Here is a 13,226-nt window from a genome sequence, read left to right on the forward strand (position 1 = left end):
TTCTCCATAAATGTATCTAGTTCTTTTTTGTTAAAGTTTATGTCTTGGTCTTCACAACATCCTCTGGCAAGGAGTTCCACAGGCTGACTATGCGTTGTGTGAAAAAATACTTCCTTTTGTTTGTTTTAAACCTGCTGCCTATTACTTTCATTTGGTGACCCCTAGTTCTTGTGTTATGAGGAGTAAATACCATGTCATTATTTACTTTCTCCACACCAGTCATGATTTTATAGACCTCTATTATATCCCCCCTTAGTCATCTTTTTTCCAAGCTGAAAAGTCCCAGTCTTATTAATTTCTCCTCATATGGCAGACGCTCCATACCCCTAATTATTTTTGTTGCCCTTTTCTGAACCTTTTCCAATTCCAATAGATCTTTTTTTGAGATGGGACAACCACATCTGCATGCAGTATTCAAGATGTGGGCGTACCGTGGATTTGTATAGAGGCAATATGATATTTTATGCCTTATTATCTATCCTTTTCTTAATGATTCCCATCATTCTGTTTGCTTTTTTGACTGCTGCTGCACATTGAGTGGATGTTTTCAGAGAACTATCCATGATGACTCCAAAATCTCTTTCTTGAGTGATAAGAGCTAATTTAGACCCCATGATTTTATACGTATAGTTGGGGTTATGTTTTCCAATGTGCATTACTTTGCATTTATCAATACTGAATTTCATCTACCATTTTGTTGCCCAGTCACCCACTTTTGAGAGATCCTTTTGTAGCTCTTCACAGTCTGCGTGGGACTTAACTATCTTAAGTAGTTTTATATCATCTGCAAATTTTGCCACCTCACGGTTTACCCCTTTTTCCAGATCATTTATGAATATGTTGAATAGGACTGGGCCCAGCACAGACCCTCTGGAGGACACCGCTATTTACCTCTCTCCATTCTGAAAACTGACCATTTATTCCTACCCTTTGTTTCCTATCTTTTAACCAGTTACCAGTCCAAGAGAGAACCTTCCCTCTTATCCCATGGCAGCTTACTTTGCTTAAGAGCCTTTGGTGAGGAATCTTGTTGAAGGCTTTCTGAAAATCTAAATACACTATATCCACTGGTCCCCCTTGTCCACATGCTTGTTGACCCCCTCAGATATTTCTAGTAGATTGGTGAGGCGTGATTTCCCTTCACAAAAACCATGTTGACTATTCCCCAACAAATTATGTTCATCTTTGTGTCTGACAATTTTGTTCTTTACTATAGTTTCAACCAGTTTGCCCGGTATTGAAGTCAGGCCTACTGGCCTGTAATTGCCGGGGTCATCTCTGGAGCCCTTTTTAAAAATTGGCATCACATTAGCTATCCTCCAGTCATTTGGTACAGAAGCTTATTTAAATGATAGGTTACAGACTACAGTTAGTAGTCCTGCAATTTCACATTTGAGTTCCTTCAGAACTCCTGGGTGAATACCATCTGGTCCTGATGACTTGTTACTGTTTAGTTTATCAATTTGTTCCAAAACCTCCTCTAATGACACCTCAGTCTGGGACAGTTCCTCAGATTTGTCACCTAAAAAGAATGGCTCAGGTTTGGGAATCTCCCTCACATTCTCAGCTGTGAAGACCGATGCAAAGAATTCATTTAGTGTCTCTGCAATGGCCTTATCGTCCTTGAGTGCTCCTTTAGCATCTCGATAGTCTATTGGCCCCACTGGTTGTTTAGCAGGCTTCCTGCTTCTGATGTACTTAAAAAAAAATTTGCTATTACTTTTTGAGTCTTTGGCTAGCTGTTCTTCAAATTCTTTTTCGGCCTTCCTAATTATATTTTTGCATTTCATTTGCCAGAGTTTATGCTCCTTTCTATTTTCCTCACTAGGATTTAACTTCCACTTTTTCAAGGATGCCTTTTTGCCTCCCCCTGCTTCTTTTACTTTGTTGTTTAGCTACGGTGATTCTTTTTGGGTTCTCTTACTATGTTTTTTAATTTGGGGTATACATTTAAGTTGAGCCTCTATTATGGTGGTGCGGGGATTTTACTTTTGGTGCTGTACCTTTTAATTTCTGTTTTACTAACCTCCTCATTTTTGTGTAGTTCTCCTTTCTGAAATTAAATGCTACAGTGTTGGGCTGCTGTGGTATTTTCCCCACTACAGGGATTTAAATTTAATTAAATTATGGTCACTATTACCGAACAGTCCAAGTATAGTCACCTCTTGGACCCGATCCTGTGCTCCACTTAGGACTAAATCAAGAATTGCCTCTTCTCTTGTGAGTTTTAGGACTAGCTTCTCCAAGAAGCAGTCATTTAAAGTGTCAAGAAACTTTATCTCTGCATCCCGTCCTGAGGTAACATGTACCCAGTCAACATGGGGATAGTTGAAATCCTCCATTATTATTGAGTTTTTTATTTTGATAGCCTCTCTAATCTCCCTGAGCATTTCACAGTCACTATCACCATCTTGGTCAGGTGGTCGGTAATATATCCCTACTGCTATATTATTATTAGAGCATGGAATTACTATCCATAGAGATTCTATGGTACAATTTGCTTATTTAAGATTTTTACTTCATTTGATTCCACGCTTTCTTTCATATATAGTGCCACTCCGCCACCAGCATGACCTGTTCTGTCCTTCCCATATATTTTGTACCCTGGTATTACTGATTATCCTCATTCCACCAAGTTTCTGTGATGACTATTATATAAATATCCTCATTCAATACAAGGCACTCTACTTCACCCATCATATTATTTAGACTTCTAACATTGGTATATAAGCACTTTAAATGCTTGTCACTTTTTAGCTGTCTCCCATTGCATGATGTAATTGAATGAGACTTTTCATCATTTGACTGTTTCTCATCAGATCCTACCTGTATTTTATTATATTCCATCCTCTCCTTCTTAGTAGGACATAGATAATCTCCATTACTAGATCCTCTCCTAAGGGATGTCTCTGTCCGAACCATGTGCTCCTCTGTACCTGTCGGCTTTCCTCCAACCCTTAGTTTAAAAACTGCTCTATGACCTTTTTAATTTTAAGTGCCAGCAATCTGGTTCCATATTGGTTTAGGTGGAGCCCATCCTTCCTGTATAGGTTCCTCCTTTCCCAAAAGTTTCCCCAGTTCCCAATAAATCTAAACTCCTCCTCCCTACACCATTGTCTTATCCACACATTGAGACCCTGCAGTTCTGCCTGTCTAACTGGCCCTGCACGTGGAACTGGGAGCATCTCAGAGAATGCTACCATGGAGGTCCTGAACTTCAATCTCTTACCTAGCAGCCTAAATTTGGCCTCCAGGACCTCTCTCCTATCCCTCCCTATGTCATTGGTACCTACATGTACCACTACCACTGGCTCCTCCCCAGCACTACACGTAAGTCTATCTAGATGTCTCGAGAGATCCACAACCTTTGCACTAGGCAGGCAAGTCACCGTGAGGTTCTCCCAGTCAGTGCAAACCCAGCTATCTCTGTTTCTAGTGATCGAATCGCCCATTACTAATACCTGTCTCTTCTTAATAACTGGAGTTCCCTCCCCCAGAGAGGTATCCTCAGTGCCAGAGGTAGACAACAACATCTGTCAATTAACAGTGAATCTTCTTTCCATTGACTTCTCTCTGCCATCCCTCAGCACTCCTACTGCTGGAATAGGAATTCATGCTTCCAGCTTTTAAGGCCTCTCTCTCATTCTAAATTTTGTTTTATTCTAATAAAGCCAAGAATTGTATTTTGTCTGTAACTATTTGAGATTGCATGCTGCCCAAACATGCTCACTTTCACTCTCTTGTTATGTGGGGGAAGCTGAGTTTTTAAACAGAATAATAGAAAACAGGGTTTAAAAAAGCCCTAATAGACCACCTCATCTATTCCCTGGGAACCAGTGCAGGACTGTGGCCTGCAGTGGCTTAGCCTATGTTTCAAATAATGGGGCTTCTAGCACCTCCCAGGGGAGGTTATTCCACAGCCTTACAGATCTCACACATAGGATTTTTCTCTTGATATACACCCTATATTTTCCCTTTGTTAGTGTCATCCTATTACCCTAGGCTATACCCTTGGCACCAACCTAAACATATTTTTAACTCCTTATTATTTGCCTTCTTCATATATTTTGCATCATGCAACAATATCCAGTTAATTCAATTATTCCTGTAAAGGGCCCAATCTGACCCCAGTGCAGTCACTAGGACTTTTTCCATTGACTTCAATGGAGTTTGGATCAATCCAAAAAATGCCCCAACTTCCAAGGTTCTGAGTCCCTTTCCTGAGAGCCAATGGGAGTTGAGGGCACCCAGCACTTCCCAGGATCAGACCCCAAAGAGATCGTCCCCAAGACTAAAACACAAATAGAATGAAAAACTGGTGTGAGGGGGGAAGACACAGGGACAAATTCAGATCTGGTATAAGCAGAGGCAATGTCAGTGGGTTCCTCAGCCAGAATGGGCCCTGTTCTGCCATCACTTTGACTGCAAAGCTCCCCCTGGAGATCTGCCTGTGGAATGATGGCAGGCGATAGCCCAGTGGTGTCGTTCATTTATCATCGCAGTATCACTGGTGCCACTCTAGTTAAGCTCGTGTCAGTATTTCCATTACTGAGAAGTTCATAATTCAACCCTAAAAATGTCATCTCAGGCTCGAAGTTCACAGGCTGAAAGCAATTAAAAAAGCATTGGGTTTAAATCAGCTTGGGCAGGATTATTATTTTAGTTTACAGAGAGTAGAAGAAAATGGTGGCTTGCTTGGTTCATATTTGGTTTCGTTTGCAGTTTAAAAAAATACAGTAACTAGCCACCCTAATCCCCTTTCAAGACTAGCATTGTGCAAGCCACTCACTCACAGCCTGATCACTTAACAAGAATGGAAACAGCAGCGTTTTAACACAGGTTAAATTGTTACTGTCTCCGGCTTCAAATTCTTCCCCACATCAATAGGTCCAACTGAAGCTAACGGGCCTACACGCAGGAGCGAGGACTATTTGTCTGAGTGAGGAGGGGTTGGAGGATTGGACGCCACAAGCTCACAGTATCACTACAACGTGTTTTTAAAGCATGCGTCAGTTTCACGTTGAAATGACCGTACACAAAATCCTGCTGGTTCCTGTTTATTCCCAGTGCCGTGAGTCACCCAGCTCACTCTTCCTATTGCCTAGTTTTGCCTTGCCTTTGCCCCAGCACCTGGGGAGGCCAGGGTGGCATAGCACGCTGGTGATACGCCTGCTAACCGCTCTGCCCCAATCCAGGGGCAAGAGCCGCGCGGACCCTTCCCACGTGCAAAGAGTTTCATTGAGTCCCAGCGCAGCTGGACCCTCCCCACAGCCTGGATTGCAGCGGGGCACGGACAGAGAAACACAACAGTGTTTGCATTGATCATAGCAACAAGGATTGCAGCGGGCTTCACAAAGCTGGGCAGGTGTTAGCTCCGTTTTACCAGCGAGAAAACAAGGACCCAGGCTAAGGCAACATTTTCTCCCCTCACGCTGGGGCAGACCGTTGAAATGGAGAGCAAAGTGCTATTCAGCCCGAAGGAAGGGGACATAATCTGGCTTTATGTGATTTTCCCAATGCCATCGAGTGAGTGGCAAAGTTAGGAATCAGAGTAGCAGCCGTGTTAGTCTGTATCCGCAAAAAGAACAGGAGTACTTGTGGCACCTTAGAGTCTAACACATTTATTTGAGCATAAGATCTGGTGGGCTACAGCCCACTTCATCGGATACATAGAATCCATCCGATGAAGTGGGCTGTAGCCCACAGAAGCTTACGTTCAAATAAATGTGTTAGTCTCTGAGGTGCCACAAGGACTCCTGTTCTTTTTAAAGTCAGGAATATTCACGCCTCCTGATCCCTACCCCCTGGATCTGACCAATAACTCAGCCCCCTGTAGCCACCACGCCGGGAAAATCAGCCTCATCACTAGTGTTAAAACAAAACAAACAAACAAAAATCTACTATAAAACAAAAAGGTAAACGAGACAAACTGGCAACAGCCAGGCAACCCCGAGTGAAGGCTGACACCCCTTTTAGCCCATCCTGTTGTGCATTGCGACCACGGGCTCTCAGGACAGTCACAGTGGGTAATTTACAACACAACGCTTGCATTGTACCTTGGTACAACCAGGTGAGACAAGAAGAAGTTGTCAGACTTCACTGAACGCTTCAGCTTTGCTCAGGTTCGGATCGCAGCCTCAGCGGGGCACGCGTCGCCACTTGAAATGTACTTGGTTGTGAACCAACTTCTGTACAGAACAAACGCACGGAAGCTACTCTTCTCCGCCTGGAAAAACCGACTGAGAAACTTCTCAAACGCCCACCGACTTTTCACTATTTCTGCTCGCTCGTATAATTTCATTCGATTGGGACAATGGAACCCAGTGAAGACACTTTCCCTTTAGTATCTAGTCCAATTTCAGTTTCTGATTCGCAGCGCTGCAATGTCTGGGTAGCAGACAGGGAGGGGAATGATTATTCGCTGGCTTGGAGCTAATATCCAGATAGATATATAGATAGATACGTTTCTCTTAGCCCTAGGAGAGAAGGCGGAGGAGTAACATTATTTAATACCCGCTAATCGAAATCAGTGAAATGCCTGACCTGACATTCCGTTCAATGATCACTCTTTCCACACATATTTCACTCAGAGGGCTCTGGATTCTGGGGGTTGCTGCTGCCAGGAGGTACCCGGAACACTGCAGAAATCCGCTGCTTTCCACCACTGTCTTCCCCCCCGCCCCTTAGGCACTCCCGGGCTTTCTCCTCATGGCCTGATGCTGGGAAGTGAATTCTCAGCCCTTTGGCTTGGCATCCCTTTTACGGGCGCGTGAGCCCTCTCTGACCAACAAGGCAGGGAAGATAGCAAGAAAAATCGCGGGGCAATTTTCCTGCGTGAGGTGGAGGGTACTGGGGAGTCTGATCCCAGCCCTTAGGTAGCGCACACCAGGTTTCGCTTCTGCACTGTGGAGTTTCTGCTCTCTCAGGATCAGCCTCCCGAGTTGTGTTTCCTCGCCCTGCTGCAGAAGCGACATTTCAATGGAACCTAACCGAAGCAGAGCGGCTGCAGCGGCTGCGCTACACAAGGGCTGGTGGCAAGTCCCGGCCGATCCTGCTCCAGGGGAAGTCACGTAGGAGCAGAATAGCCCCTGCTACTACAAAACGTTTGACCCATTAACGCGCCGCAGCCAGTTCGCGTCGCCCCCGCGAACACTCCCGCGGCGCATAACAGAATCGGGACCAGAGTGTGCGACAACAACACAGTTGTGCCCCGCGAGCAACCCTGAATAGACCTTGCCCAGCCGGGACCCTGACCCCCTGAACCCCACAAACTCCCTGTGAAGTTAGCGGGGAAGCAGGGCGCACGGGATCGAGCCCTTAGCAATGGACTCGAATAGAAAAAGCTGGCGCCAAGCACTGGCGCTGGGCAGCTGAACAAAGGCTGGGCCCGTGTGTCTCTGCGGCAGGTGGGTTCGGTTTGGCGCCGTAGATCTATTGCGGCTTTAACTAACATCTAATTTGATAGACGCCAGGAGCGATCCGGAACCGCGCTGAGAAAGTGATGCAGCGCCCACATGGGGGGAAATCCCCGCGTCTGGGGCAGGAGGGGCAATTCCTGCCATTGGTGAGGAAATAAAACCAGGTTTCCTTTCTCAGCCCGAAAGAGCCAGGACTGTGGGAGATCGGAGGGCGAGGAAGGAAATTACCAGGCAAAACTACACACAACCCCAGAAAAGCGCTTCGGCGTCCGTCTTCCCCATCGCCTTCCCGGCTTAATCCTGCACTAGTCCAGGCAGCTAATTCCTACCGGACACATCTCTAGGAATATGGGCTATGAGGAGAGAGAAAAAATAAAAAACAGGCGAGAGATTCCCGGATCGGAATAATCCCACCCCTCCCAAATCCTATAGATTTCGTTTATTTCTTCCAACTTGGAAAGGGGCATTTGACGCTGATAATTTACCGGGCCGACGACTTGCTAGAAAGCGGGGAAAGGTTTGAACCGGCGGGAATATGCGGGATAATCGCGAAATTAACAAGAGGCGACATGGGGGGTAGGCGGGTGGAAATTGCCCCTTCCCAAAACGCAGGGGAACATTTCCGAAGTGCAAAGAGACGACTGGGAAAGAGACAATTCACCCTCGGTTTGGGATGAAGCTCTGACCAGGGCAGGTCATTTTCACAGACAGTAAATGAGACTTTACGAAGCAACCCAAGCAGTTTAGCCTTTTCAACACTAATCCACAAATATAAGGCTAGAAACAGACACACATAACAAGGCTTTCTCCGTAGCGCATCTTGCAAATTACACATTTCACCTATATAGATTTCTTCTTGATGTAGAATTTGTTTCGCATAAACCGATACACATAGCCGCAGAGACAATGGGTGTGTATGCCGACAACAAATTCTATATCCATCGATTAATTTTGCCCAATAAACGATGCATCGACAGACAAATCGAGGAATATAGACACAAAATGTATCCACGCATCTGTAATTCAAATAATCTATCTCCATGGATCCAGGTGTAAAAACAATTACATTTATATATGTGTGAGGAGATAACTACGTTCTATCCATAGACAATTCGAATTTGATCTCTCTATAGATAAATAGTTTATCTAGCGATCTGTATGTGGGGAGACAGAGACTCTTTGAATTGTTGAGGTCTGTCTCCTGTCGCTATTGCATCGCGATCAGCTAACAGAGATCTCAATGCCTGAATTTTCTTCTCACCCAAACCAATTCCCCCTCCTCGCTCACCATCCACCTGCCGCTGGGACGGAATGTCCTTCTGGGCAAACAGAAGGAAGGGAAATTATGCCCCAGGGAAGCGCACCGGGCGGCGGTGGGGTCGGCGAAGCAGGTAGGGAAATGCCCCTTCCTCTGATCTTGACCCCAGGCCAGCACTGAGTGGCCCCGGCTGGGCTGCATATGGGGCACCTCAAGGGTCAATCAACCAACCAACCAGCTCTGGAGCCCAGCATCCAGCCCTGTAAACGGCGTTTCCAGACATCCCTGAGCTGCTGCTTCCCCCGCCGGATTAGTGTGAAAGGGTCCCAGGTAGCTAGAGAGGGGACGGAGTTTCAGGATCCCGGCCAGGAAAGGGGATATCGGGAGCCCTGGGCTTTGGCCACAGGCCAGGGCATGAATAGCACAGGGTGATTTTCCCTCTTGCCTGGGACGCAGGGGGTCAAGGACCCCCAGTATAAAGGGGAAATCAGACCCCACACGGAGCCCTCCGCTGTTCTCACCCCCAGTATCTCCTACCGCCCTTTTCGATCTGAGAAGCGAGATTCCTTCTCAAGCCAGGTGGTTCCTAGAATCCGAATCGAAGGGAATTGTTAGACCTTCTCTCACGCCTGCTGGGAGCGATATTTTAAGGGCTGGGGGAGGCACACACTCCTCACACCCTATTCGTTATCGGTTACTTGTTTAGTCGAATTTAAAACAATTGTTAACGGGGACGGTTGCCTAGAACCATCATTATTTCGTTGTCTGGGATAAACGGAAGGCGGGGGGTGCACACGGCAGAGAAGGAAAGAAAAGGAGTGCGGTGTCGGACTCACACCCACAGTTTCTTACAATACTGCTAACCCAGAGCAATTCAAAACAAACCCCCGTGGCTGGTACCTAGAACAGCAAAGGGGGGAGATGAAAGTCCACAGCAAACACAAAGACAGGGGGCTAGTGAAACTGACAACCCCTTCTCATGCCTCCCCATTGGTACGGAGAGGGCTCTGAACCAGGGGTCACGGGAAAGCAAAGATCTTTCATCACGCACAGGGGGCTTTCTGCGCGGCTTTTGCAAGTATTTAATCAAACAAAATACAAACACCCCCCACCCCAACAGAGGAAAGGGTGAGAGAAGGAGATAAAAGAGCCGGAGGTGAAACGCGGCTGCCCGGATCGCTCCTGTCCCCTCTATCTGGAGATGTTTGACTCAGACTCGCCATTCAGCCGCTATGGTAGGGCTGCTCTGGGCACGTTCCCAACACCAGGGTTGTTTTTTAGGGGTGGGGGAGAGGAGGAAATCGGGAGAATCCGGGGCTGCTGCTCAGGAAACCCAAGGGATGGAGCGCTCCAGACTAAATGGAGGAGATCCCTGCAGGAAAGAATCCACCAGGATCTGGACTAAATGACCCCCCAAGAGCCTTTGCAGCCCCCAAGTCTTTCACCTGAGCCGCAGTGCCCAGCGGGAGCATGAGAGGGGGGTTCCAGGAGCTGCCTAAAGACCGGTAACTGACCAAGCAGAGACGGCAGAGAGCCCTTCCCGATCTACAAGTCTGGAGCAAACACCGTGTACAAGCACAAGCGCTGGGAAGGCGGAGGGTAAGGAAACAGCATCTTTTGCCTGTCGGGGTCAGGAATTTCAGCTCTGCCAGCCAGTGACCCCCTAAGTATCGAAATGTGAGCAACCAGAACACAAAGCGCCGGGACGTGACTGAAAAGGAATGAATTGATCAATGGAATGAATATACTAGACGCGTGTATAAACTGTTCGACAAGAAGGATCTGTCTCTAAATACACAGATACTTTTACAGCCAGAGATTTGTAGAGAAAAAAGATAAACAGCCCAAGATATGTAGCTACACGTACATCTGTATCTCTGTATATATAGTATCTATCTACATACAGCACAGAGAGAAGAAATGGAGATAACAACTTGTATACTCTATACATAATGGTATGTAGCTAGACAGGTACTACCGGTATATTATGCATGGATACAGATCTCTCTATAAATATACAGATAATGGTGTGTCTATACCGAAATAACGGGGTGTGTATTTATATATGTATACGGGAGAGATCTGTATTCCTACATCATTCAATAGCGGTCTAGATCTAGGTATCAATATTTGGACAGATAGATACAATGGGATTTTAAGGATTTGTGACATGCAATTTAGCCGTATCTGATCTAAACCAACTGACTTTTCATTATAAATACAGATTATCTGACCCGAGCTATAAATTGGACCCTGTTTCCGACAGACAGGTCTGTCTCCGGATAAATGGCCGGGTCCAGTTAATTCTCTCTCTCAATTCGGGAGATTGGGTTGGAGGCGGATTTTAAAACTCAGTAGCAAGAAGAGGAAATTTCCCCTCTGGATCATAAAGGAGAATAAAATGAGGTCGCATTGGCTCCCTACAGCCTTTAAAGCAGCCCCCCGTTTTCTAGCCGGGGAGAGGGCACCACAGGTAGACAGATAAATCTAGAAGGCGCCAAACAATCAAATACAAACAAAGGAACAGTCCAGAAACTGGACCCCGTTCTTCTTATTCCGTCGACCAAGATCAGACCTGGATATTTTTGCCACCCCTTTCTGTGCCCTGCTATCGCAAGGAAGTGACCGCACTTCCTTCCTGCTGGGTTTCAAACGGTAGCAAAGACTTGCGAGTCAAGCAAGGTGTGAACGGCCCCTAACTTTTCCTATAACTTGTCCCCACCCGCCAGCCCGCTGCATCTCACCCGAGAGGAACTAGCTTGGAGAGGCAGGACGGCAGGGGATGTGTAAAGCGCCCCCTCCTCAGTGTGACCTCCGTCCCGGCTGCAAATGCGACCGGGCCCGGAGTGAGTTAGCAAAAGGGTCTCCAAGCGAAACCCTTCAACGCGCCAGGCGGGCAGGCTCCGTACCGCGCCAAGCAGCACGGTGCTGTGTGTAACAACGCACAGACCGACACGGCCGCACGCCGGCGCCCCGGTTAGCCAGAGACCTGTGGCAGCATTTGCAGAAAACTCTTGCTCTGTTTCCCCGGCCATTTACATGGCATGTTTTTGCCGAGCGCCCGGCTGAGTTCACATTTCAGCGGAAAGCCCCGGAAACCGGGCAAAGCCGCACGCGACGTCTCCGCCTAACCAGCGCGCACGGGCCGCGAGTGCGGGGGAGAGACGCTGCGTTCAGAGCTGCGCAGGGAGCCTGCCCTTGGCCAGAGCATCTGTCGCCTCCAGGAGGGGCCGATCCGCGTGCTCAGCGTCGGGAACAGAGCAAGAAATAGGGGGTCATAAGACAAGCAACGAATACTATGGAGTATGAATGTGTCTAGATTATGTGTGTATGTACATAGATCAACACATGCCGTATATATCAGTGTGCGTATATATATCCACATATATATATATGCACAAACAACATATATACCAGCGTGTGTATATAGATCTATACACACACACACACACACAAACACATACACACGTACATACATACGCAGACGCATAGCTATATTATATACACACACGTGTAGATACATATATATGCTTAGTATCTATATTCCTGAGCGAGGGTTCCCAACTAGGCTCTCCTATGCATATAACATTCCTGGATCAGAGTTCACAGCTTAGCCTGAGCTACACTACCCTCAATTCCAATTTGACAAAACAACCGCCTGCGATCTCCCCCAGCAGGCAGCTCAGCGGCTCTGCTCCCCCCGCTCCCCACCTGTATTTCCGAAGAGCAGATTGCAAATAAACTCCCCGGCGGTGACTTGCATGGGGCTCTCCCCACTCCTAGCAGCAAACTGGCGCGATGGGTGCACTCTCCGGAGATTTCCTCCTTACAATGCAGCGCTCAGGGGGTCTCCCAACTTCTTGCAAGGCGGTTTAAAGTTGATGTGGCTGCGGGACCAGTATTTTGCTCTCATCTAGGAAGATTGTTTACTTCCCATTAGCTGCCTAGCAGCTCCTCTTCCCCAATCAGCACAATCATCCTGCATATCCACTCTGCTAAGCTCTCCGGGTACTTCCTTCCCTGTTGCACATTATTATTTTCTCTCTCTATTATTAGTATTTTAAAAAGAAGGCAACCAACCTCATCCAGCCCCTTCGCAGGAATTTGCCTCACATGGAAATACCCACCCGTCTTACATTTCTCAAGTACTCCCCCCCCCCCCCGCGCCCGCCTCTCCAGATCTCACAGTGCAGTTAGCCACCCTCCCTGCACCATTTAGGCTTCTATCATTGCCAGTTTTCTTTATTATTAAATCAATGAGGGAAAAAAAATCCTTACGTTGCATTGGCACACCAAGAATCTCTGGAAGCCCCTTGACAGAACCTTCTGTAGTGAGTGCTGAGCTTTGCATCATTTTATTGAAATAGAAAATAAAAAATAAACGGCCCTATTTTCTCTCTCTATAAAAATAAAATAAAACATTAAGTTTAAAGTACAATCAGGGCTGATCCTTCTACACGTGCCGGAGGACTGGAGTGGCTTTGCTTTAGCCCTGGTCTGTTTCAAATCCCTTTTGATCCTGCTATCCTGGGTTAGTGTATCCTGGGTTA

General features: G+C 46.9%; 1 protein-coding gene across 3 annotated transcripts in view; it reads right to left on the bottom strand.

The window, feature by feature from the left end:
* The window catches only part of LHX4 (LIM homeobox 4), a 77,082-nt gene that overhangs the window by 51,936 nt on the left and 11,920 nt on the right, over nt 1-13,226 (bottom strand). The window contains exon 1 of one of the 3 annotated variants that reach the window (XM_045028111.1): nt 12,955-13,030. The exons of the other annotated variants lie outside the window; for them this stretch is intronic. Coding sequence (XP_044884046.1) covers nt 12,955-13,030 — 76 coding nt within the window. Of the gene's footprint in view, nt 1-12,954; nt 13,031-13,226 lie in introns of those variants that run through there. 3 annotated transcript variants of the gene reach the window in all.

This window comes from Mauremys mutica, chromosome 8 (genome assembly GCF_020497125.1).
Source record: "Mauremys mutica isolate MM-2020 ecotype Southern chromosome 8, ASM2049712v1, whole genome shotgun sequence".
Taxonomy (NCBI): domain Eukaryota; kingdom Metazoa; phylum Chordata; order Testudines; family Geoemydidae; genus Mauremys; species Mauremys mutica.